Raw genomic sequence first — 26938 nt, 5'->3', positions numbered from 1 at the left:
TACCAAGGACGTTGATATAAAAATGTTCACTATATAAATTCACACCACTCACCAGTATACAGAAATGAGATTAAATGCTGCATTTCCTGCCAGTACTGATAAAAATCTTTATGTCTAATGAACACTTTCATATTTATTAACCAATAAGTTATTTTTAAAAATAGTTGTTAATCACGTTAGCCATAGATCGTCCTTAAACTCCTGGCTTTCATCTTCAAATCTGTTATCGTAATGTATTAAGCCACAGCAAATGCAAATGACAATATAACTAAGATACTAAGCACAACACTACCATATTAAACGTTCATGTTAAATCCTACATACATTGCAAACTAAATTATTCTTTATAATTGCAAATCTTTATGCTTCATTTTGTAACAGTCTATTTCTTTGGATTTTTGTTTGTTTTGTTTCTTTTTTTTAAAGAAGATAACATATTAAAAAGATAAAGAAAAAATCTCAAGCATTTTTGTAGAATATTAAGAATTGATCAATTATATATTATTCCTCCCCCTCCCACCAGTCAGAAAATTACAGTATTAACTTCAATTTATTTTTCTCTTTGTTCAATAGCAATTTTGTGATGGAAGCACTGAATCACTATTTTAAGACACGCAATGTTATTACAATTTGGTAAAGTTCTCCATTTTAAGTACACTACAAATGTAACTTGGCACGAAGTATGGATGGCTTTAACACAAAACTAGGACACAGTGAGGGTGACTCACTACAACAGAACCCAAAGATGTATTGTTAAAAAAAATAAAATCCTATTTTAGGAGGTTATCAAAGTAAACATGATGTCTCCAGATCTTTCACCCCTACAACAGGTACCCATTTCACTGAGACCATGTCTTTTAAAATATGCAGACATATAGCTGGTTCCAGATATTTTAAATGATATCAGCATTTAGCCTCAAGATGCAGGCTCTCTGATATTTGACATCCTGTCTCAATGCTTTGTGTTAAGTTAAATATTGAATTCTGCCTTCCATTTATTTTCAACTGTTGAAAATTTTCTGTAGGATACGTTAGTCCCATTAGAAAAGCATTCATCTGATAGACCTAATTTCGTTGTCCCAGCAATACCAATATTTTCTCAGCAGTAGAGACTTTCTGCTGTTATTCAATATCAGAGTATGTGGTTATCTGTCAGTTGAACATGTCTGGTTTCCTTACAAATTAAGTTTTATTTTTAAACACTTAAAAGTCTAAATGTATCATCATGGCATAGACTAGTGGCAATTTAAATCTCTTTAACAATTCATTTCTATATTAATTTTATCTTTATTCCAAAGAGAAGAATGCCAAAATAGTTCTGCTTGCTGTTTATTTATGTATGTAGCACTTAACTTCTTTATTGAATTTTAAGAATGGATTGTCTATTTCTATAAAAAGCATCACCTCTATTAGACATCATAGTGACAGTCCCTGAGCATTTTCTTGACTTCAAAACTATTTCCAATATGGAAAACATTTGAGACAGACACAGTAACATTACATAGCCAGAAGTTTAGTGAGAAGTCTCTCAATTTGTTAATTGCCTTTTAGGGTATTTGCCTTTAATGTTAGATTTACGAGATAAGGGGATCTTTCTCTGCCCCCAAAAATATGATGGTTTGTATTTTTTAAAACCAGACTTCTGACCAATTCAAAAATACAATTGTTACCACTCCTCAGTTTAGTTCTTTGTTTAATGTTCTTCCTTTCCAAATGACCTGAATGGAAGTGAGTATACTTCGGTTTGATACTTTGTAACACCACCTCGACACAGTAGATAAAACAGGAAGTGAAGACTACAGTATCCAATTGATATTGCAGGGGGATTTATCACTAGATGAAAAGGAAATAACAAGACGACGACACAATTTGGTCAGTAAGATTAACATTCCTACCATGAGAAGAGGTATCATGAGATCTTTTGATACCATTAACGCTCAAGACCTTTGTTTTTTTATCACCTTCCTAAAAATGTAGTAGAGCATTGATTAAATACCAACTCCATGAGGAAAGTTACCGGCAGCATTCTTTGATGGTCTCCTGTCAAATAAGTGACCCAGGAAAACCCTACTTAGCTATTAGAACGCAACAAGACAGCCTTTAAAAAGCCCCCAACTACCCAAAAGCTATGTTCAAGAGCAGGGAGCCGACAAGAACTGCACCTGACAATCCAATTGGAATAGGTCCTACATGGGCACACAGCGGGGTGGAAGAGCTTTAACCCTGTTGAGGCATGTTCGGCCAAATTAACTAAAGATGTGAAATTAAAGCACATTAGTTAAAGCACATTAAACTCATGTATAAGAAAGCGAACTAAGACCACTTTACTTCTGAATTAGAGAGTCTCCACAAAGGGGTTTAATGCTCTTTAACTACTGTACTTGAACTTCACCGCTTTAGTTTACTCAGGGCTTGCCTACAGGGAGGGTGGGAGTTAAAGCCCCAACTTTTTGCTGTGAGTCAGGAAATGAGCATTACACAAGTCACAGTAACAGCGTGCACATGGGACAGTGTGCCCTCTGCCAATGTGTATCATTGTGTACACATGGCAGCCATTTGTTGCAAACTGATAGCATGACATTCTCTAAGGGTATCCCATGCTCATTTGCACACCACTCAGCAGTCAGGCATTCTTGGATTTTTCTTGCTGTGCACTGTGGGATGCATAGTGGAAGCCATGCTAGTTCAAACTCTTAAATCCCATGATTCATCTGGCTCTGCCCCGTACTTCCTTTATGGGTGGACTAACGCCGTTTTCAAATTGCCGTCGGCCAATATGGACCATGTCGCTATGCTGTCAAGCTCAAACGCACAGAGGCTGCTTGGGATGTATTTCAGCACTCAAAGCCAGATGAATTTGGCATGGACTTTGCCTGCCACACCACTAAGCAGATGTAGCAGCAGTTCCTCCAACAGCAGGAGGGTCTTCAGAATATATTGGTGGGAAAAAGGTTGTTTGATAGACCTGGGATGACCAACAGTGGCAACAGAACTTCAGGATGGCAAAAGCAACTATTTGGGAGCACTCTGCAGAACTAACCCCAGAGTTACCATGGCAGTTTACCGACTTCTGACGTCCCATACCCATGGACAAGCAGATCACAATTGCCCTCTGGCCAAATGTTACCAGTCCATAGCAAACCAATTATGCATGGGAAGATCTATGGTCAGGACCATTTTCATGCAGGTGTGTGATGCCATGGAAAAGGTACTGTTGTACTGGGTAATAAAGCTTCGTAATGCTCAGGAGGTCGTTGATGGTTTTGCATGCATGGGGTTCCCAAATTGTATTGGGGCAATTGATGGGAACTATGTGCCTATTCTTTGCCCCACCATAGCTCAGAATTTATAAACAGAAAGGGGTATTTCCTCACGGTGCTTGAAGGGCTGGTCAACCACTATGGCAGGTTTACAGACAAATACTAGATGGTCGGAAGGGTCCATGATGCCAGGACCTTTCCCAACACAGCTATATTTAGATTAATGGACTGTTTGTCCCCACGAAACTCTATGGACATTAATGATGTGAATATTGCTCTGGTTATCCTGGGAGACCTGGTTTATCCTTTGTTTCCCTGGTTAATGAAGCCAGTCGCAGATAGCTTGGACAGAATGTATTTTGCATAATATTTGTGAAAATAAAGGAGAAGCTTTAGCAGATATGGGAGGTTGAAGTGCAGAAGTGGTTTCAGCAGCCAGCAAGGGGTACGATGCAAAATGCAAACAGCTGGGGCAATGTTGTCAGGGACATCTATTACTCTCATTTTGAGTCTCAGGCTTGAAATTGAGCAGCTGTACATCCAGCTGTTAATCCAAGGAGGGAGGGTGGAAAAATGGTTACTAACCTTCCACAACTGTTCAAGATGTGTTGCTCATGTCCATTCCAATGTAGGTGTGTGCTCAACCCGAGCACCGCCGCTGGTAAGTTTTTTCCCCTCAGTGGCATCAGTTGGGTCAGCTCTGGTGCCCCCTAGGGTGACGTGCTCATAGCACCAGTAAAAAGGGGCCCACTGACCATAGCCCCCCTCAGTTCCTTCTTGCCGGCTAACTCTGACAGAAGGACAAGTGCGGATAGGGGGGTTGGAATGAACATGAGCAACCCATCTCGAAGAACAGTTACAGAAGGTAAGTAACTTTTTTTCTTCTTCGAGTGCTTGCTCATGTCCATTTCAGTGTTGGTGACTCCCAAGCAGTAGTGCAGGTGGAGAGTTTGGAGTTTATCGACATGCTGATTGTAACACAGCTTGGCCAAATCCAGCATCGTTTCGACCCTGTTGGATGATGCTGATGATGTAATGAAATGAAAAGGTGTGGAATGATGACCACGTTGCTGCTCTACACATTTTCTGTACAGAAACTTGAGCTACAAATGCCACCAAAGAATCTTGAGCCATTGTAGAGTGTGCCGTCAGGGCAAGAGGAGCTGGGACCTTTCCCAGGTTGTAGCATGTGTGGATACAGGAAGTGATTCATGAAGAAATTATCTGGGCTGAAACTGGAAGGCCTTTCATTCTGTCTGCAGTGACATTTCCAAAATGACTTAGTCCTTTCTATGTAGAAGGCTAGGGCACATCTGACATCCAGCAAGTGGCATGCGGCTTCGGATAGAAGACCGGTAGGAAGATATCAGGGTTACTATGGAATTGCAATATTACCTCTGGAAAGAATGGCAAATGTGGCCACAATTGAACCTTGTCCTTGAAGACAACCATATAAAGTGGTTCCGACGCAAGGACTTGGATCTCCGAGATCCTTCTGGCAGAAGTAACGGTCACCAGGAAAGCCACCTTCCAGGATATGTAGAGCACATTGCCAGCAGTTCAAATGGAGGTCCTGTTAGCCTTGGCAACACCAAGTTGAGGTCCCCAGGAAAGAGTAGCTACTGTAGATGGGGGTATAATCTCTCCAGGTCATTAAAGAAATGACTACAGATAGAGTTCAATAAAACAGACATCCATTTACCTATGGGTGGAAAGCTGAATTTGCCGCCATATGGACCCTAACAGAGAACAAAATTAGGCCTTGTTGTTCCAATGGAGCAAGTAGTCTAAAATGAAATGTAGTGTCAACTTCTAGCCCACATCTACCTACAACGAGTACGGCTATGAGTCATCTGGAACAGAATTTAGCATGGCAGTATAGTGCAACAGCTGCAGCAAATTAAAACTGTAAATTATTTAATAATTTACCTTTTAAAAACCCTCACGTGCCACGGTTCCCTCCATACGATCAGCCTCCTCAATCCTAGTCTGAGTTGCTGGGATTCAGGATTGAGTACAGCAGGGCAGGAATCAGGTTTGCCTTCTCCCTAGCCAGCATCAGTCGCAAACAGATTCTGGCTTTTCAGAGATCTCTTTACTGGCCTTCTCATGCTTATCCTCCAATAAGTCTAGGCAGTCATATCCAGAGAAGTGCAGGGGTGGTGAAGCAGTGGCCAGCAGGCTCCTCAAGTTGCCAGGGTTTGAGTGATCACAAATCCAGTGCAGCTCCTCAAAAAATGGACAAGTTACACATCCCCTGCCGGATTTCTTGCTATCACTGTTTTTAAAGTAGGTGCACCTTCAATGCAGGTGTTTGCTTTTTATCCAGCACTGTTCAGCATCCCATGGCCCTTTGTGGACATCTGCCCAGTAATATCCACAAAAAGGTCTTTGTTCTGTTGGCTGGCCACTGGAGCTTCGTGCACCAACGCTTCTTCCCAAATGGCTATAAGATCCAGGGTCTCAGCACAGCTCCAAGTAGTTGCTCAAAATATGTTGTAGGGCCTTCCGGAGCATTATCACAGGTGATCAACTGTGACCCAGGAGCAAACTGACAAAACCTGGCTGTGCGCCATCTTATAAGCAGGGGTGGCGGCATCCATTCAACTTGACCCCAGAGAAGAGCAGGGCAAGCATGAAAACAGATACATCAGTAATAGTCACTCACAAATCAGTTTCTGATAGCCATTGGAAGACTGCCAAAAAGTAGCTCGCAGCAGCATTGCGTGAATACAAACAATAGTCCGGACTAACTCGCTTCATAGCAACGTTAATTTACTTTGAAAGAGGACTCCAGAGTTCATGTTAAATGCAGAGTCAGTGTACTAAAATGAATTCCCGCATGTGTATGCAAGCATTTTCAAAGTGAATTAACTCAAAATGCTGCAGATTAAACTCCCCATGTAAACAATCTCTCAGTTTAACTTTCCTATGTGTAGACATGACCTTGGTTTCAAGAGAAACTACATTACTCAGCTCAAACTCTGACTTCAAATTTGAATTTTAAAATAAAAGTGATTGCACACTGTGTTTAATTTTAATTGCAAGAGAATATTTAATAAATAAATATTCACTGTTAAAAAACTGCATATGCATTTAGAATTAGAAAGCACTACACAACAAATTTTTTAGCACTCATTAGCAAGAGAGAGTCTTTCAAAACACTGGAAATCAGACCCAATCTGAAGTGAACACTTAGTATTCCCTGATGATTTATTTTTTCAAAAAAGAAAGCTTTTCTAAGCCTTCCCTGAAAAATTCAACAGTGCTAAACTGTTGTGTGCATAGCTCAGAATGTTAAACAGAGCTTAAGTTCATGAAGATTTGCTGATAAATCTCTTCTACATATTCTACAGTATAAGCACTTTGAGTCTTTTCAATGCTAGTGGCTTTACAACTCCCCCCAGCCCTCCATCATGTACAGATAGAAAATGGTTAACACATTTATGACGACAGATTTTCAAGTTCACGCTTTGCTAACTAAACACTCTTAGCTAGAATACATCATACTTTTTGTGGGAGGTTAACATGATTTTGAATACACACATTTAAACAAAAAAATTAAGGTACACCAGTTATTTACTACTTATTGTCATTTTCTCCTAATTTGACAAACCACACTTGAAATTGAACAAATAATGGAACTTTGTTCTTTGCTTTTACCATTCAGTAACACAACGCAATGTTTTGGAGTATCACTAATAGGCTATAACTCAAGCAACGTTCTTCAGTGACAGAAACAAAGCAATTATTGCCAGAAACAGAACTTACTGAAAGAAGCTTCCACGTGATCGGGCGAACTTGTTTAGGAATTCCAGACCAACTCAACTTCCGTAATTCATCTATCAAAAAAAAAAAAATCAATTTCATGATACGTCAACAACACTTGATAAATATTCATTAGAATATACAAGCAAATTAATACAAAGTTGTTAATATTTATCAAAATACAAGTAAAATCAGAATTACACAATATTTCTGAGGAATTAAAAAGGTATTGCATAATGAGAATCCATACAGATGCCTAAGAAAAATAGATATTTGGTGTGATAAGGTAGTTTCCTGGTATATTTACCCACTGTTATTTCTTACCATACATGTTGTATATTAATATGCACAAGAGAGACTTGATGTAGGCTCTACATATACTGATGTTAATTAAAAGATGATAATTAGTAGTAACCCAAACAGCAATGTTTCATTTTCTGATGCTGGAATTTAATCTTAAATTTAAAAAATGTTATTTCCATTTCCAGTCATACTGTACAACTTTATAGATAGGTTCTCTAGAAAACCGTTTCCAAGAGAGCATATCCAACACAGTATATCCAACTAAACCAAATACAATCCACTCTAAAGCCACTGAACATCTATCCAGCTATAAGCACTTTCATTATTTTCCTGTACGAATTCTGTGTTTATCTACAAAATGCATGAAAAGTTGCGAAAACAAAAAAAAGTATGAAAAATATTTAATGACAAGAGATGCATAACAATGCCGGTCAGGAAACCTAAAACTTCAGGATTTAATTATATGCAAGACAGTCTCTTGCTGCTTCTCACTGCAGGCAGAAAGTGAGGATGAAAATCCTACATTATGGCCAAGTGATTAGATTTATTGATTTAGGTTCCACATATAAATATATGCAATTTTTACATTCTAGTCAGTCTTCGAAAACTTCCACCACAAAAATCATAAGAAAACCCAAAAGTACAGAATTATTAGAGGATGGGGACTCTGAGGAGACAATGCAAGTGCCTCTCTAACTGCGACTGCTTATAGCATATTCATGTCTACAGATGCCCCCCCGGGTTACACAAACCCGACTTACGCAAATCCGCACTTACGGAAAAAGTTCCGTAAGCTAGAAATAGGAGGGTTTTTTGGGCGCAATTGTCAAGTACACGTTTCTGACTTACGCAAAATTCAAGTTATGCAAGGCGTTCCGGAACGGAATGCTTGTGTAAATTGGGGAGCATCTGTATTGTTAAATCACAAGGTTTCTGTCACCACAAGCTAGTGTTGTTGCTTTTTTTAAGAACATAGCTGCGTTCCTGTTCGAGCTTTGTGTTTACTTCCTGTACACAGCTTCCAAGAAGTTTCATAAATGAGTCTTAAAAAGTCATTTTTAATATTCTCTGGATAATTATGGATTTTTTTTTTTTTTTTTTAAGGTTTTCAGCTTTTAGGGATAGGGAGAATCATAGTTAAAACAGAAATATCCATATGTTCTCCAGAACTAGCAGTAAGAAAATGATGCCTTTAGTGGGGCGGCTGCCCCACTCCCGGAGAGCGTGGGCTGCAGCAGGCCAGTGCGCCTGCACAGCCAGGCAGCCAATTAGAGAAGGGCTTATTGGGAGCCAATCAGGGCCCAGATTGGAGACAGCCAATCAGGGCCAGGCTCAGCCCTATAAAAAGGCTGCTTGGGGAGAGGAGAGTCAGTCTGTCCCAGGCCTTCGACAGGGGAAGGTCTGTCTCCAGAGCTGGGAGACTAGCACCATGGACAGTGCAGCACAGTGCTGGCCAGGCTCAGGGATCAGAAGGGAGCTCTAGCCCATAGCTAGATGGATTAAGGGGCACTGCCGGAGGGCAGTGGTCCGGAAGAGGACGCTGCGAGCTGGAGAATGATGCAGGCTCAGACGCCAACCAAGGGCGAAGGAATGGGCGGGACACCACCAGGAGAGGGCGCTCCACTGGATTGAGCTAATTCCGAGAGACAACCAGCAGGATGCGCTGGGTGGTGAGTCCCAACCTTGTCACAATGCCTTAAGTACCTGTGCTTGAAATGATTGACGCAACCTTAATATTTCTTAGTTATGTGAACATTTAAAGAGATTTTGTATATTTAAAAAATCCCAAAGTCACTTTGTGCAAAAGTTTTGCATTACTCTTTATGAAACAGACAAGGATTATTCCCCACACACACACACACACACACACACACACACATCTGCCACTTAATGGTTTTACTGAATGAGCTGAGTCTTTCCTACTCAAAGCAATTTAAAAAAAAAGCAAGACATCACTCCTATTAGATGTAATGAGATTTTATTTAAAATTTCTTGAGTCACCAATTTAAATTTATAATCTTTGAGAGAGTCTTTTTTTAAACCTTGTGGGCTGAGTTTATTGGCATGGGTAGTGTCCCCTAGAACCAAAACCCTGGAAGGCTACCTTCTGTAACTGGGAGATCTCATGCTTAAATGGAGTACTTGTGGCACCTTAGAGACTAACAAATTTATTAGAGCATAAGCTTTCGTGGACTACAGCCCACTTCTTCGGATGCATATAGAATGGAACATATAATGAGGAGATATATATACACACATACAGAGAGCATAAACAGGTGGGAGTTGTCTTACCAACTCTGAGAGGCCAATTAATTGAGGGAAAAAAAAAAAAAAAAAAACTTTTGAAGTGATAATCAAGCTAGCCGAGTACAGACAGTGTGATAAGAAGTGTGAGAGTACTTACAAGGGGAGATAGAGTCAACATTTGTAATGGCTCAGCCATTCCCAGTCCTTATTCAAACCGGAGTTGATTGTGTCTAGTTTGCATATCAATTCTAGCTCTGCAGTCTCTCTTTGGAGTCTGTTTTTGAAGTTTTTCTGTTGTAATATAGCCACCCGCAGGTCTGTCACTGAATGACCAGACAGGTTAAAGTGTTCTCCCACTGGTTTTTGAGTATTTTGATTCCTGATGTCAGATTTGTGTCCATTAATTCTTTTGCGTAGAGACTGTCCGGTTTGGCCAATGTACATGGCAGAGGGGCATTGCTGGCACATGATGGCATATATCACATTGGTAGATGTGCAGGTGAACGAGCCCCTGATGGTATGGCTGATGTGATTAGGTCCTATGATGATGTCACTTGAATAGATATGTGGACAGAGTTGGCATCGGGGTTTGTTACAAGGATAGGTTCCTGGGTTAGTGGTTTTGTTCAGTGATGTGTGGTTGCTGGTGAGTATTTGCTTTAGGTTGGGGGGTTGTCTGTAAGCGAGGACAGGTCTGTCTCCCAAGATCTGTGAGAGTAAAGGATCATCTTTCAGGATAGGTTGTAGATTTCTGATGATGCGCTGGAGAGGTTTTAGTTGGGGGCTGAAGGTGACAGGTAGTGGTGTTCTGTTATTTTCTTTGTTGGGCCTGTCTTGTAGGAGGTGACTTCTGGGTACTCATCTGGCTCTGTCAATCTGTTTTTTCACTTCAGCAGGTGGGTATTGTAGTTTTAAGAATGCTTGATAGAGATCTTGTAGGTGTTTGTCTCTATCCGAGGGATTGGAGCAAATGCGGTTATATCTTAGAGCTTGGCTGTAGACAATGGATCGTGTGGTGTGTCCTGGATGGAAGCTGGAGGCATGTAGGTAAGTGTAGCGGTCAGTAGGTTTCCGGTATAGGGTGGTATTGATGTGACCATCGCTTATTAGCACAGTAGTGTCCAGGAAATGGACCGCTTGTGTGGATTGATCTAGGCTGAGGTTGATGGTGGGATGGAAATTATTGAAATCATGGTGAAATTCCTCAAGGGCTTCTTTTCCATGGGTCCAGATGATGAAGATGTCATCAATGTAGCGCAAGTAGAGTAGGGGCGTTAGGGGACGAGAGCTAAGGAAGCGTTGTTCTAAGTCGGCCATAAAAATGTTGGCATATTGTGGGGCCATGCGGGTACCCATAGCAGTGCCGCTGACTTGAAGGTATATATTGTCCCCAAATGTGAAATAGTTGTGGGTGAGGACAAAATCACAAAGTTCAGCCACCAGGTTAGCTGTGACATTATCAGGGATACTGTTCCTGATAGCTTGTAGTCCATCTTTGTGTGGAATATTGGTGTAGAGGGCTTCTACGTCCATAGTGGCCAGGATGGTGTTTTCTGGAAGATCACCGATGGATTGTAGTTTCCTCAGGAAGTCAGTGGTGTCTCGAAGATAGCTGGGAGTGCTGGTAGCGTAGGGTCTTAGGACAGAGTCTACATAACCAGACAAGCCTGATGTTAGGGTGCCAATGCCTGAGATGATGGGGCATCCAGGATATCCAGGTTTATGGATCTTGGGTAGCAAATAGAATACCCCTGGTCGGGGTTCTAGGCATGTGTCCCACGAAAGCTTATGCTCTAATATATTTGTTAGTCTCTAAGGTGCCACAAGTACTCCTGTTCTTCTTTTTGCGGATACAGACTAACACGGCTGTTACTCTGATGCTTAAATGGCTTCAAGTATCATATCTATGTTGATGATTCACAAATTTCTCTCCACCAGCAATCTCTCTCTTTCAATCATGAATCTTAGCTTGTCTCTAACATCTGTTTGATGTCTTATTGTCAACTAAAACGAATACTAGCAAAACCAAACTCCTGACCTTTCCTCTCAAGCTTTCTCCATTTTCTTCCTTCCCTATTACTGTCAGCAACACCATAAACTTTCCACATAGCTCAGGACTGATGGATATTTGTGACTCCCTCCTCTTCTTTGCTCCACACTTTCAAGCCGTATTCAAATCATTCTTATGCCTCTACATGTACAAAATTCCTCCTTTTCTTCTGCCTCCACAGCAAAGTCTCTCATTCAGGCCCTCATATCCTGCCTCACCTATGACAAACACCCTTGTCTCTGGCTTCCCAAACATACCCAGGCACTCTTCATTCCATACAAAATGCACTTGTTAAAATCATCTCCATTATGTGGTTTGATTGCATCTCCCACTCCTCCCGGATTTCGTCCGCTGCCTACCATCTGCTCTTGCATCAAGTTGTAATTGCTGGTCCCTTATTTCAAGGCTTATATATAAATCTACTTCTCTACTTATTTTTCTTAGTAAAGCTTCATGTTGCCTTCTGTCTCTTCTGCTCAGCCAGCGTTATTGCCCCCATATCCCATTTGTTGCCTCTTAAACTGTCATCTTTATCCCTTCATTACCTTCTATGTAAGATTCCACCTTCCTGAATTCATTTGTAAGGCCCGTATCTTCACCACTTCGAAATAGCTCTTAAAATCTACTTCTGAAATGGAAAGAATTACTAACGTTTAATTGTTGTTCTTAGAGGTGTTGCACATGTCCATTCCACTCTTTGGCCTGGTCTACACTAGGAGGGGGGAGGAACCGAGATAAGTTAGGCAACTTCAGCTACGTTATTCACGTAGCTGAAGTCGATGTACTTAGATCTACTCACTGTGGTGTTTTCACTGCGGTGAGTCGACTCTGCCTGTGCATCTCGCAGTGGCGGAGTACAGGAGTCAACGGGAGAGCACTCAGAGGTCGATTTATCGCATCTAGACTAGACACGATAAATTGACCCCACTAGATCGATCGCTGCCCGCCGATCCAACATACCCTTGGTGTGTGCACACACCCCACAGTCACCAAAAATTATTTTCCTCAGTGGTACTTGGGGCAGCTCAAGCGCCTGCCACACGCTGCTGGTGTTGGTATAAAGGGCCCAGCTACCTCAAGCCTCCTCAGTTCCTTCTTTCTGGAAACTTCAATGGAGACTGGTAGGAGGGCAGGTCATGGAATGGACGTGTGCAACAGATTTTGAAGAACAACCATTACAAAATGTTAGAAACAGTTTTTTCTTTGAGTGATTGCATATGTGCATTCCACTCTTAGTGACTCCCAAGCAGTTAAAAAGGCAGAGGGACCAGAGTTCCTCTTCATACAGACTGCAGTACAGGTTGACCAAAATTGGCATTATCTTTTGAATACTGACTGATGGTATAATGGGAAGAGAAATTAAACACAGATGACCAGGTTGCTGCTTTGCAAGAGTCCGGGATAGGGCTCTGCACTAGGAATGCCATTGAGGATGCTTACAATCCTGTGGAATGGGCAGTCAGTTTGTCTCGAAGAGAGACACCTGTTGGATTATAATATGTGCAGATACAAGTTACACAATTAAATTCTCTGTGCAGGACCTTTCATTCTGTCCGCTTTGGCCACGAACAGCTGGATTGACAACTGAAATGGTTTGGTCCTGTCAAGGTAAAAAAACAGTGCTAACATCCAATATGCATAGCTGTGGTTTAGGGTACAGGCAAGTAAATTGATAGATATGAAAATCTGAAGTCACCTTAGAGAGAAACCTTAGATGAGGGCGTAAGTACACCTTTTCTTTAAATAAGACTGTTGCTTCAGATGTTTGGAGACCCTTCTGGAAGTAGTAATAGCAATTAGGAATCATAGAAAATTAGGGTTGGAAGAGACCTCAGGAGGTCATCTAGTCCAACCCCTGCTCAAAGCAGGACCGACACCAACTAAATCACCCCAACCAGGGCTTTGTCAAGCCAGGCCTTCAAAACCTTTAAGGAGGGAGATTCTACCACCTCCCTAGGTAACCCATTCCAGTGCTTCACCACCCTCCTAGTGAAAGTGTTTCCTAATATCGAAACTAGACCTCCACCACTGCAACTTGAGACCATTGCTCCTTGTTCTGTCATCTACCACCACTGAACAGCTGAGCTCCATCGTTTTTGGAACCCCCCTTCAGGTAGTTGAAGGCAGTTATCAAATCCACACACACACACACACTCCTCTTTTGCAGGCTAAATAAGCCCAGGTCCCTCAGCCTGTCCTCATAAGTCATGTGTTCCAGCCCTCTAATAATTTTCAGTGCCCTCTGCTGGACTCTCTCCAGTTTGTCCACATCCTTTCCGTAGTGGGGGGCCAAAAACTTGATACAATACTCCAGATGTGGCCTCACCAGTGCTGAATAGAGGGGAATAATCACTTCCCTCAATCTGCTGGCAATGCTCCTACTAATGCAGCCCAATATGCCATTAGCCTTCTTGGCTACAAGGGCACACTGTTGACTCATATCCAGCTTCTCATCCACTGTAATCCCCAGGTCCTTTTCTGCCGAACTGCCACTCAGCCAGTCAGTCCCCAGCCCGTAGCAGTGCATGGGATTCTTCCGTCCTAAGTGCAGGACTCTGCACTTGTCCTTGTTGAACCCCATCAGATTTCTTTTGGTCCAATCCTCCATTTTGTCTAGGTCACTCTGGACCCTATCCCTACACTCCAGCATATATACCACTCCCCCCAGCTTAGTGTCATCTGCAAACTTGCTGAGGGTACAATCCATCCCATCATCCTGATCATTAATGAAGGTGTTGAACATACCAGCCCCAAGACAGACTCCTGGGGCACTCTGCCAACGAGACATCGAGGTGTTGATCACTACCTGTTGAGCCTGACGATCTAGCCAGCTTTATATCCACCTTAAAATCCATTCGTCCAATCCACACTACTTTAACTTGCTGGCAAGAATACTGTGGGAGACCGTATCAAAAGCTTTGCTAAAGTCAAGGTAAATCACGTCCACCACTTTCCCCATATCCACAGAACCAGTTCTCATCATAAAAGGCAATCAGGTTGGTCAAGCATAACTTGCCCTTGGTGAATCCATATTGACTGTTCCTGACCACCTTCCTCTCCTCTAAGTGCTTCAAAATGGATTCCTTGAGGACCTGCTCCATGACTTTTTCCAGGGACTGAGGTAAGGCTGACTGGTCTGTAGTTCCCTGGATTCTCCTTCTTCCCTTTTTTTAAAGATGGGCACTATATTTGTCTTTTTCCAATCATCCAGGACCTCCCTCGATCATCAGGAGTTTTCAAAGATAATGGCTAATAGCTCTGCAATCACATTAGCCAACTCCCTCGGCACCCACGGATGCATTGCATTCAGCCCCATACACGTGCGCATGTCCAGCTTTTCTAAATAGTCCTTATCCTGTTCTTTCACCACTGAGGGCTGCTCCCCTCCCCCCCATATTGTGCTGCCCAGTGCAGCAGATTGGGAGCAGACCTTGTCTGTGGAGACCGAGGCGCAAAAAAAAAAAAAAGGCACTGAGTACTTCAGCTTTTTCCACATCATCGGTCACTAGGTTGCCTCCCTCATTCAGTAAGGGGCCCACAATTTCCATGACCACCTTGTTGCTAACATACCTGTAGAAACCCTTCTTGTTACCTTTCACATCACCTGCTAGCTGCAACTCCAATTGTGCTTTGGCCTTCCTGATTACAACCCTGTATGCTCGAGCAATATTTTTATACTCCTCCCTAGTCATCTGACCAAGTTTCCACTTCTTGTAAGCTTTCTTTTTGTGTTTAAGCTCACCAAAGATTTCTCTTGTGCCAAGCTAATCACCTGCCATATTTACTATTCTTTCTGAACATCGGGATGGTTTGTTCCTGCACTCTCAATAAGGCTTCTTTAAAATACAGCCAGCTCTCCTGGGCTCCTTTCTCCCTCTTATTAGCCTCCCAGGGGATCCTGCCCATCAAGGAGGGAGTCAGTCTGCTTTTCTGAAGTCCAGGGTCCATATTCTGCTGCTATCCTTTCTTCTTTTTGTCAGGATCCTGAACTCAACCATCTCATGGCCTCTGCTGCCCAGGTTGCCACCCACTTCTACTTCCCCTACCAATTCTTCCCTGTTTGTTAGCAGCAGGTCAAGAGGAGCATGGCTCCTAGTTGGTTCCTCCAACACTTGAACCAGGAAGTTGTCCCCAACACTCTCCAAAAGCTTCCTGTATTGTCTGTGCTTTGCTGTATTGCTCTCTCAGCAGATGTCAGGTTGATTGAAATCCCCCATGAGAACCAGGGCCTGTGATCTGGAAACTTCTGATAGTTGTCTGAAGAAAGTATTGTCTACCTCATCCTCCTGGTCTGGTGGTCTATAGTGGATGCCCACCACGACACCACCCTTGTTTGCTCTCACCTCTAAACTTAACTCAAAGACGCTCAACAGGCTTTTCTCCAGTTTGATTGCTCAGAGCTCCAGTATGATACTGCTCTTTTAAATATAGTGCAACTCCTCCACCGTTTCTCCTCTGCCTGTCCTTCCTGAACAGTTTATACCTATCCATGACAATGCATCCAATTCTTCTGCTTGTTTCCCAGGCTTCTTATATTCGTGTACAGACACATAAGATAACTAGCTGATTGCCCTACTTTCGCAGTATGAATCAGGAAGCCTCCCCTGTTGCATCCTCCTCGGTATCCCACTTACCTCAGGGCTTTGGTCTACACGTTAGGAAAACCACCTTCCAGGAAAGGTGTAGTAAGGAGCATGTTGGTCCCATAAGTTTAGACAAAACTAAGTTCAACTCTCCAGGGGGAAAGAGGCTTCCTTAGTTGAGGGTACAATCTTTCCAGGCCTTTAAGGAATCTAATTGTCTTGTAATTAGAAAAAAACAGAACAGTTATCCACATGAGTGGAAAGCTGATATTGCTGCCAGGTGAACCTTGATAGAGGAAATAACTAAGCCTTGCTGTTTCAGATGCAGCAGACAGTCGAATATTTATTGGATGGACGAATGCATTGATGAGACTCCGGTTTGACAAACCCAGATAGAGAACCATTTTAACAAGTAGGTTGCCGTGCTGTTGTAGGCCCTTTCTGCTATCTAGTAAGACCCAGCAAACTTACTCTGAGCAAGCCTTCTCTTTGGGATTTAACTGTGGAACTTCCAAGGCCATTAAATGAAGGAACTGTAAGTTTGGGCAGAGCAGGTAACTGTGGTCCTGAGAGATCACATGTAACAGGAGTGAGATTGGAGTCACCACTGAGAGGTCCAACAGAATGGAGAACCAGTGTTTGCGAGGCCATGCTGGGGCTATTAAAATAACTCAGGCATGGTCCCTCTTGATCTTCAATGGCACTCTGTGTAGGAGTGGGATTGGGGGAGAAAGCAAAATAAAGCTTTCCTATCCAGGGTACCAGGAAGGCTTCTGTGATGGAACCCAGCTGTGGCCTTGTAGAGAGTAGAATTCGTGACATTTTCTTTTGTACTTGTTCACAAATAGGTTTATTTGGGGACTACCCCATTGCTGGAAAATGCATCTGACTACATCCACGTGAAAAGAGTACTTCAGGTAACTGAGAGAGACCTGCTCAGGCAATCTACTAGCTCATTCTGCACCCCTAGAAGATGCCTTCAGGTTGATTGAATGGACTATACAAAATTCCCATTGGTGAATTGCTTTCTGACACAGGAAGAATGATTGAGCTCCTCCCTATCTGCTGAGGTAAAATATCACTGCGATGTTGTCCATAAGAACAAACAGGTTTCTCCCCCAATATGAGGTAGGAAAGCCTGACAGGCAAGACTAATCTCCCTGAGCTCTCTCTGACATGGATATGAAGAACGGGCTTCATAGAGGACCAAAGAACCTGAGTTCAGAAGAGCCCAAGGTAAGCTCCGCACCCTAAGATGGACACATCTGAGACCAAAGTCATCGACAGTTGAGGGTGGAAGAATGGAACACTGACACAAATGTTGAGGGCAGAAGAAGGGAATGCTTGCACAAATGTTGAGAACTCAACCACCAATTCAGTGAAATTAGAACACGCGAAGGCAGCATGAGCACAGTGTCCAGATGCAGACAACTTGACAAGGTACGTTGAGGCCAGCCATGTCCGAAGGGGTCTAAGGTACAGCCTTATGTGTTGTACTATATATATGTGCACAAGGCCACATGCTCTAGGAGCCTCATACAATTTAGGATGTTTGTGATTGGATGAATCCCGAGTCTGTCACGCCTAGCATCTTCTGGGAACATGGTTTTTAAATTTCAGCATGGAGTCCCATACTCTGACACCATACCTGGCCAAAAGTGCATGATGGTTTGCAATCCTGAACTGTAGCCACCCAGTAGAATAGACTTATTGGTAGGAAAGTTTAACTTATTTGAGTCTTTTGACTCTGAGACTGTGCCGTGATGTCCCTGCCTTTCCTTCTTACTGGCAGCAGATACCACCAGGGGCCCCAGAGAGGGATGGGAGTAAAGACACTCATAACCTGGGCTCGACCCTTTGAAGTTGGAGGGAGGGAGGGGAAGGAAGGATGCAGGTGTCTGTCACAGTCACTCTGGAAAGACCTCCAGTAGCTAAAAATACTGAGCAAGTAGAGAGAGGATTCTTATTTTCTCCACCTGTAGGCCCAAACTTAAGGCAACCCTCTAATGATTCCTGGTGCACCTTACAGTCATCTGGGGGAAGCAACATGCCTGCCCCCAACCCCCAATTAGGGTTGGAAGAGACCTCAGGAGGTCATTTAGTCCAACCCCCTGCTCAAAACAGGACCAACCCCAACTAAATCATCCCAGCCAGGGCTTTATCAAGCCAGGCATTAAAAATCTAAGGACGGAGTTCCCATTATATCCTTTCCTAATCCATCTCAGTAACTACCCCTTTTACTGATGTCTTCCCTACAGAGATCCAATCTAACTCTTCCCCCAGTATACCATTGCTCCCTCAATTCTCCCCTGCACCACATGTGTCCTCTTACCTGTTGCTCCCACTTTCAGCTCCTATTTCACTCTATGTCCACATCTGTTTGAGCCATGTGACAGAGGGCTAGGTATGAAAACCTGAGTCAGCACTCTGTTCACAGCAGCTCCAATCACACATAGCAGATTGCAGTGGATGAGGCAGACCTGTGTCTAATTTGTGGGTGGGGCAGGGCAGAAAGGCTAATTAAGCCATTAGCCAGAGCCCACAAATGGGCACAGGAAGGAAGTGAAAAAGGGGAAAGCAGGCAGTGAGAGGGAGAGAGAGATTTCTCTCCCCCTGCTTGTAAAAGCGCTAGGTATGCTGCAAAGGTGGTGAGACTCAATTATAAATAAACTGCACAGGGTGTTGAACCAGCACAAGCGTCTCTGCGTGGTTTGTAGACAGAGACAGAAACAGGACTGAGGAGGCTCTGTTACAAGCCTGCTTTATTTTCTCACTCTTTGCCTTTGCTGGGCTAGAATATCAAGTACTCAGTATATCAACTTACATTTTTGAGTACTTGATTTTGCAAATTTAACATTCATTAAATGTAGTTTATGATGCAATTCAAAATATACACTAGATTAAGTCAAGCTTTGTTTATGCCTTTTGATTACCTACTTTTTATTTAATAACAAGGAGACCAATGGGAAAGTTATAATCAGTCACAAAACTGAAGGTAAGAAAGCGTTAGTGTGTCAAAAAGAAAAAGATGAGATGGGGGAGGGGAGAGAAGTAATTTTTCCACAACTATGTCAAACTGAAACCCAGATATTGACATTGTGTGTTAAAATCTTAAAACATGTTGACAACAGAGATGCTCAAATAACAGTGTATCCTACAAACTTTCAAGAATACGTATGAGGTGAAGAAATATGATTTTACACATCTTGAGGCTTAAAATTTTGTAATTTTGAAACTGCAAAAAACATTGAAGATGACTTTTTTCAAGCAGTTAATAATTTTGATCTTATGAAAGTTAATTTATGTCCTTACACTTGCAGCACAGATATTGGATATTTGATTGTAGTTTAGGAGTTTTTACATGTGCAAAATCTCAGTCAAATTATGCTACACATCTTATCTGAAAGACACTGACTCCTTCATTTGGCTGGATATATGAAATGTAAAGAGTTTTTTCCTAACATGCTGTGGTTGAATCGTTTTCTCCTTATTCTTGGACTGAAATGTGTATGTAATTTTTTGTAATGATTGGAGAAAATATTCCATCGTAAACAGGAAAAGGTGATTGTAATACAACAAAAAATTGGTATGTTAACTCGAGCATAAGCATACAATCTGAAATGGCATTTAATTCTTGTTTTGTTTTAAAATGACTCCGCTTAAAAAAAAAAATCTAGTGTCCCTTTACAAAACATTTTACAACTTATGCAAAGTATAGTACTGTAGTACACTTTAATTTTTTTTCCCTAAAATTATAAACGTTTAGAAGGCATTTTGTTATAACGGGCATCCCTTTTCAAAAAAGCCAACATAATCTACTGAATGTTATGTGGTACACAAAATGTAAAATCAAACAAAAGTAACTTCTGGTATATAAATTGGCAAGTACTACCAGCTGAAATTGAGTATTTACAGTTAGTTTAAAAATCCTGTTGCAACCAAAAAGCCTGTAGCATTAGCAAGATAGGCAACAAAGTCATTCCTACTGAACTGAATGGTAAAGCAAGATCATTCCAAAAATATTAGAGTCCAAGTCTACAAAGTCTTACCTATGGAAGTGACCCTTACTCACAAAGTAGTTCATCTGACTTCAACAACACTGTATATAAAGGCCCTTTACAACAGGGTCTGCAGGAGTGTACTCTTAATTTTACTAAGATTACTTTTAGTGTTAATCTCAAATAGCCAGTAGCAGCTCCTCTATTTATAAACAATATCATCCCTAATTAAAGTTAACCAACTCCCTATCATGTATCCTGCACGTATTGATCACTAAGGTGAAGTATTTATGTTAAATGTAAAGTAATATAGCAGTAACCTTATGACTACATCCCACTTATAAATGTAATTATTTAATACAGTCAATGAGCTAAGTCAGAAAGCAATTTGAATCCATACGATCAAACTGGATGTACGATATCATATTGGAGACTGAACGTTAGTCTGTTGGGAAATTATTTGTGCATAACATTTGTAATTTCTCTGGTCAGGAAACAAAGTATATTCATAAAGTATACTAGGAATAAAAGGAAAATATTTAAAAGTAATACATTCTGTAAGAGGAACCCTGTTCATTTTTATAGGATACTGAATAATTAAACCAGTAGAAAAGGAACTGCTAATTAAAACTTCTTTATAATGAAGGAAGCAATACAAAAAATACCTATAGAAACAAACTCCTCTAGTATTAGACACACCTTCCTTAACTCACACTCAAGAATTCTATACTTGAGGGGTAGCCCAACCACAAGGAACACACATCTTGGCTGTCCAAATTGTTTCAGATGTCACTCTGCACACTAAAACTAGTGCTATATTTTAGGGTTCTTATCCATAATCTCAGGCTTTAGCCTCTCAATGATCACACATGATCTAAACCTTCTACTTTAATTACTTTTTAAGAAACTTAACTTTAAAAAAATCAGCTTTGCCATCATCTTACATTTTTTCTTAAACTACAATAATATTACCGTAGAATCTCAGAGTTATGAGCTGACCAGTAGACCACACACCTCATTTGGAACCAGAAGTACGCAATCAGGCAGCAGCAGAGACAAGTAGGGGGAGCAAATACAGTACAGTACTGTGTTAAATGTAAATTACTAAAAAAATAAAGGGAAAGTTTAAAAAAAGATTTGACAAGGGAAGGAAACTGTTTCTATGCTTGTTTCATTTAAATTAAGATGGTTAAAAGTAGCATTATTCTTCTGCATAGTAAAGTTTCAAAACTGTATCAAGTCAATGTTCAGTTGTAAACTTTTGAAAGAACACCCATAACTTTTTTTTCCAGATTTGCAAACAACCTCCATTCCAGAGGTGTTCATAACTGAGGTTTTTACTGTAACATGGCTTTGATGACCATTAAATATACTGCAACCAAAATGTTTCCAGGTCACTTAAATCTATGATATCAAGTCAACCTTCACCCCTTCTCCAAAAAGATATACGGCATCAAATTTGTATATCTGGCCTTTGCAGCTCCCCACAGGAGACCCCGAGGTCGTATTACACACCTCCAGGCCTGCCAAAAGAAGCCTCACAAAAGCAGCCAACCAGAGCCCAGCAGGGTCCAGTAAAAAGAAGGCTGAGCCACAGAAGACCTGCCAAATGAGATTGACAACCTACAAGGGGGTGCCACAAGCAGGAAAAGGCCTGCAGTACCATACGCAGCAGCAGAAGGTGCTCAAGAGATGAGTATTCTCTGTCATATACGGGCAAAGGAAAATCAGAAGATGAAGAGAAGAAAGGAAAGGAAAAGAAAGATGCTCTGTTATTGTCAGACATGAGTGGTTGAACAGTCGTTACATTAAGCTGGCAGGCAGACCTGTCTATGGTGGACAGGAACTTCCTGGTATACAAACGTTCAGTTAGTATGAAGACTAGGCACTAGAGATGACATCAGTTTGAGAGGTAAAGTTTCTCTCTCAATCCAAGCAGCAGGTTCAGACAAGACAGCATCAGATGAGCAGATGGAGAGTACACACAGACTATCTAGGGTACATTGCCAAACCCCAAGAGACACTATGGGGTGAGGCTCAGTTGGCTTCACATCCATTAGACCCACAACTTAAAGCAGACAATAAGAACAGCAAAGGAAAGGGACAGATATTAAAGTAAACAAAGGCCCCTTGCCTTGACTTCTTTTGGGTTTTATATCTTTCCCTCATCCATGTTTTAGTCATCAGCCATCACACAGCCATGGAAGATTCCAGCAGTCCCATTCACACAAAACTCTCAAAAATATCAAGGCCTTGACTGATCTGGAAACTATTAAAATTTTTATAGTCCAAGCACATGCTATCTATGCACTTAAAAGAAGTCCTAGGTCTGAAAACAATCCCATGCTGAATACTAGCCTCTGAAGACATCAGACTCTCTCAAGATGACTAGCTCAGGAAATAAGGCATTCCCACAATTCCAAGGAAATTATCTGCAAGTTTAAACCATTATAGTCTCTGAACAGGCAAGATCCATGAGCAGGTGGATCTACAAGGCCCTCATCACCTCCCATTTTTGATTACTGAAACCTCCTCCTCTGGCCCTTCAGTCTTGTTGCCTAATCTATTAATTGTGTGTTGATTACTTCTGAATTCCCAATTAACACTGATGTTTCATAGGTTCTAGTCCTGAGATCAGGCCCAGTATTAGAATTACTGTTTAGTTGAGAACCCTAATGTGCATAAATTTGTGATAGTTTTATTAATACAGTTAACAAAGATACCAATACTCCAACCCCAGCAAGATAGAGATATTATACAATATGCATCCACATACTCACACCATCCTTTGCAAAACCATCAGTCATCATTCTTGCATTTCCCAAGAACTACATCTCTCAAGGCACACAGCCTGGGATACAACTTTTACAGTGTATTACGCTAACATTCCTATGCACCCTCTTCCTTATCAGTATTTCCTCGCCCTACTAACATTGGGGTGCCCTTCTCCCATAGCTTACTAATCCTTTTACCTCAAATTCATTAGAATATATGTCCATTAGTTACCATGGCATTCTCATTGCCAGACATCTGCTTATGTTCTTAATTTAAAATATCCCTGATATAAACTAGCATCTTTTGTTTATCTGCCAGCAGTTTAGTCTGTCTTGTATCTTACAGTCTAGGGTTACTCCTGATTCACTTATGCCAAGGCTTTTTGGACATTCTACCTTATTCATTTAGCTCAGCTATTGTCTGACAGGCCTTGAGATTGTCGGCTCACTGCATCACTGCCTTAACTTATACCTATACCTTACCTATAGGCTATAGTCTTAATTTTCTGTGAAACATCACCAAGCCTATACACATGTTAATCACCTAGTTTAATCCACCCTCCACCGAACAGTGATTCCAACCTTTGTTTTCCATTTGTCAACAACCACAAGCATCTCGGTCGTGGTCTTCCACTATTCCATGCAACTACAGACCCCCTCCACGCCCAAAGTAAGTTTGTAAAGCTACTAACTATACTGTCCGTCATCAGATCCATCAATACCCACCCTTCTACTGCAATACTTACAGGAAAAAATATTCAAGTTCATAAAAGATAGATATAGGTACCCATGCTATATTCTAGGAATCTGTCCAACAGGTTAACATACAATAATACAAAAGGACTGCCCATGAATACAGTGACCCAGCCCACAGCCCAATCCTGCCTGAAAAGTCTGGGTAAAGAGAAAGAAAACATGGGTATGCAGTGTCCCAATAGGTCAGCAAATCAGGGTTCCAGCAGGAATGAGAGGAAGAGAAGGGTTCCAGAACAGGGAACTGAGGAGCCCTCACAAGGAACAGCCTGCCTGCAGTTCCCTCTCATTTATACCAAAGGAGCTCCTGCTCAAGTGACTCTGCTGATCAAAAGCATTGCAATATGTCACGGGGAGAAAAATGTTCTCTCAAGTAACCAGATCCCAAATCATTTAGGGCTTTAGACATTAGAACCTTGACTTACACCCAAAAGCTTGTTAGAAGCCAGTGCAGATCCGGGGGTGCTAGTAAAATGTGCTCCCAACACACAATTCCACTTAATAAGCAGGTCTCAGCATTCTATACTAGCTTCAGCTTGGGAACGGTTCCACGGTGCACAGCACCTGACGCAGGATGGGTACACAGACAGTGGAAACTGCCAATAGCTAATTTATTTTACCTATTTGTTTTTGTTTTGATACAGGATATAAATCAAGTTAGACTTAAAACCACCAAGTTGTGCACACAGCAGGTCAGATCCTCATACAGGGTAAGTTGGCATACCTCCATTCAAATCAAGCGACCTACACATATTTACAGCAGCCGATGATTTGGCCCAGCAAGGGTACACAAGCACAAATCCCTGTCACTCTTCATTTTGTCTTAAGTTAGAACTCTTCAGGGCAGGACAATGTTGGTAAAGCAATTACCAATGAGTAAGTTGGTCCTATCGAATAAATTCTCATTTATACTACTACCTTTTGAATTATATTTTAAATGCTTTATTTGTATTCATACAGGCTAGATTTTTTTTTCTTTTTAAAAGAAGAGTTTAAGTGACTCCACATACTTTGCTAGGTTAGCCCCTCCACTTGAAAAGGAAAGTTCTCTATTCACTGTTAGCGAGTGGATTTGTCAAGCCCCAATTATAACCCTTCTCACTTCTGTATTACTTCTAACTTAAAGAAATTCTCCTTTGAGACTGAAATTTTCCATGCTTGGTCTCTTCCCAGAGGTGATTTGAAGAAATTCGCTGCAGTCTTTTTAATGTGCTTAAAATGGTCTTTTTGCTTTATATAACTAAATTGCCACTTCCCCCAGCCCCCACACAATAACTCAGTAACAGCTGAACTTTGAAACGTAGCTTATAAGAGGCTCTATTGAAGAGTAATTCCATGACCTAGTTTGAAAATTTGAGCATCCAAAAAAACTGTCCTGGAGACATACAGCAGAAAACTAAGATTGGGATTTCACAATTCAAAAGAACTGTGTATGTATTTTCCCAGAAGCTTTCACCTTAGCTCTTTGAGCTAGCCACAGCATGTTTAAGAAAGGGAAGCGTGTGCAGGAGGTTCACAGATGTGGAAGGGGCCTGTATAGTTTCTGATAAATATTGGAACTTTTGCTTGGCGGAAGTGCATCCTAATGCCAAACCTTTGGGCTCTGTATATACAATGGCCACAACTGAAAATGTCAACATTTGTGCACTTTTACCATACAAAATACTAGTGTAGTAAATCTAGGTCAATGCCAACTTTTCATATAGCAACCTCTGTACTTCTGGAGTATTGGAGAAGTTCTGAATGTTTTTGTTAAGTATATGATGCTATTCTAACATGATGCATTACATTGTGCATAGAGAGAATGTAGGGTTTAGATATTGTCTGGTAGAATGGAGGATCTTTAATAGTATGAAAAGAATATACATTTGGAGGGTCTGGTCCAAATTATTCAGCTTTTTGAAATTCTACTTGCTGGGAGGAAGCGTATAATTTACATAGTTTGCACATTTGTGCTTCATTTGGCCAGTATATAATGTAACTGATTCCTACATGTATAATCCTCTTCCATATAATTGTTTATGGATGTTTAATCAGGATGTCTTTTGAAGACACTTCACTGAAGTTTGTCCATTACAGGTACATCTATTTGTTTCTCATTACTCTGCACAATGAGGAGTGTGTTTGAACTGTAACACAAGGAAATTAACTGTTAATTTGATTTTAAAACATCCGGTGATCCAGTAAGTTTTAACCATTGTGTTGCAACTTTAACACATCTATAACTATGTGCCTGATCAGCAAGAGCATGAAACAAAGGTGGAATTTGAGTATCTTGGAATATTCCAGTGGTGTCTTACCTCCTTTATTTCTCTCTCTCTCTCTCTCTCTCACACACACACACACACACACACACACACACACACACAAAATTAAAATTAAATGCAAAATGTCATACCACCACAGAAATAAAGTTGGAAATTTGAAATCACAACAAGTCAGGCAATATAAAAAAATAGTACCACAAACATTAACTCGGTGAGGTTAGCAGAGTGTGTTGCTGTTTTATCGTTAAAATGATTAGCTTAATACTGTACTCCTTAGGTTGTTCTACAATTAATCAAGCATGCAGGGTATACAACATGGTCAATTTAAATGTTTCAGGAAAAGCAAACTGCTGAACTGCCTACAAGACCATGTTCCTAGCAATAAAACAAAAAAACTTCAACTTAAAAAAAAAGCTACTAAAATGATTTGAGCTAAACTTCACCAATTATGTTTTCGTTTTATTGCATCCCAGCCCTACGTGCCTCTACTTTGTCTATTTAGACTGAAAGCTCTTTGGGGGAGTGACTGTAGGCACTCAAGTCCCATTGACTTTCAAACGGGGCTTCATCTAATTCCTTAAGCTCTACCAGCTCCTGTTAGGGTCACTCCCCTAACTCAACTTCAATCAGCCCTTGCCCCCTCTCTTCAGACTCTTGTTCCCCACTCCTTTCCAGTGCTCGTCTCCCAGCCTTTATCCCCATTCACTGTGGGGCTGTCTCACTCCCCATATTACCAAAATTCCTCCCCTACATTGGCTGTTAGACAACAGATTTTGATGTGTCTTCAAAACCTTGAATAGTGGCTGATAAATAGCACCATGCATAGAAACAGTACAGAACCACAATTACAAATCACAAGAATTGAGCATCATTAAAAGGAAAACAGAGTAATCAAAATATTTGCACAGGAACCTATTAGGGGAAAACTGAATTTT

General features: G+C 41.3%; 1 protein-coding gene across 2 annotated transcripts in view; it reads right to left on the bottom strand.

Annotated features, from left to right (window-relative positions):
* Nucleotides 1-26938, bottom strand: part of TBC1D22A (TBC1 domain family member 22A) — a 433739-nt gene that overhangs the window by 348244 nt on the left and 58557 nt on the right. For both annotated transcript variants that reach the window (XM_034767118.1, XM_034767128.1), the window contains exon 5: nucleotides 7032-7102. In XM_034767118.1, coding sequence (XP_034623009.1) covers nucleotides 7032-7102 — 71 coding nt within the window. The remainder of the gene's footprint in view (nucleotides 1-7031; nucleotides 7103-26938) is intronic.

The sequence above is a fragment of the Trachemys scripta genome, chromosome 1, assembly GCF_013100865.1.
Source record: "Trachemys scripta elegans isolate TJP31775 chromosome 1, CAS_Tse_1.0, whole genome shotgun sequence".
Lineage (NCBI taxonomy): Eukaryota > Metazoa > Chordata > Testudines > Emydidae > Trachemys > Trachemys scripta.
The sequence above is the reverse complement of the archived record's forward strand: the minus strand, read 5'-3'. Positions and strand labels throughout refer to the sequence as shown.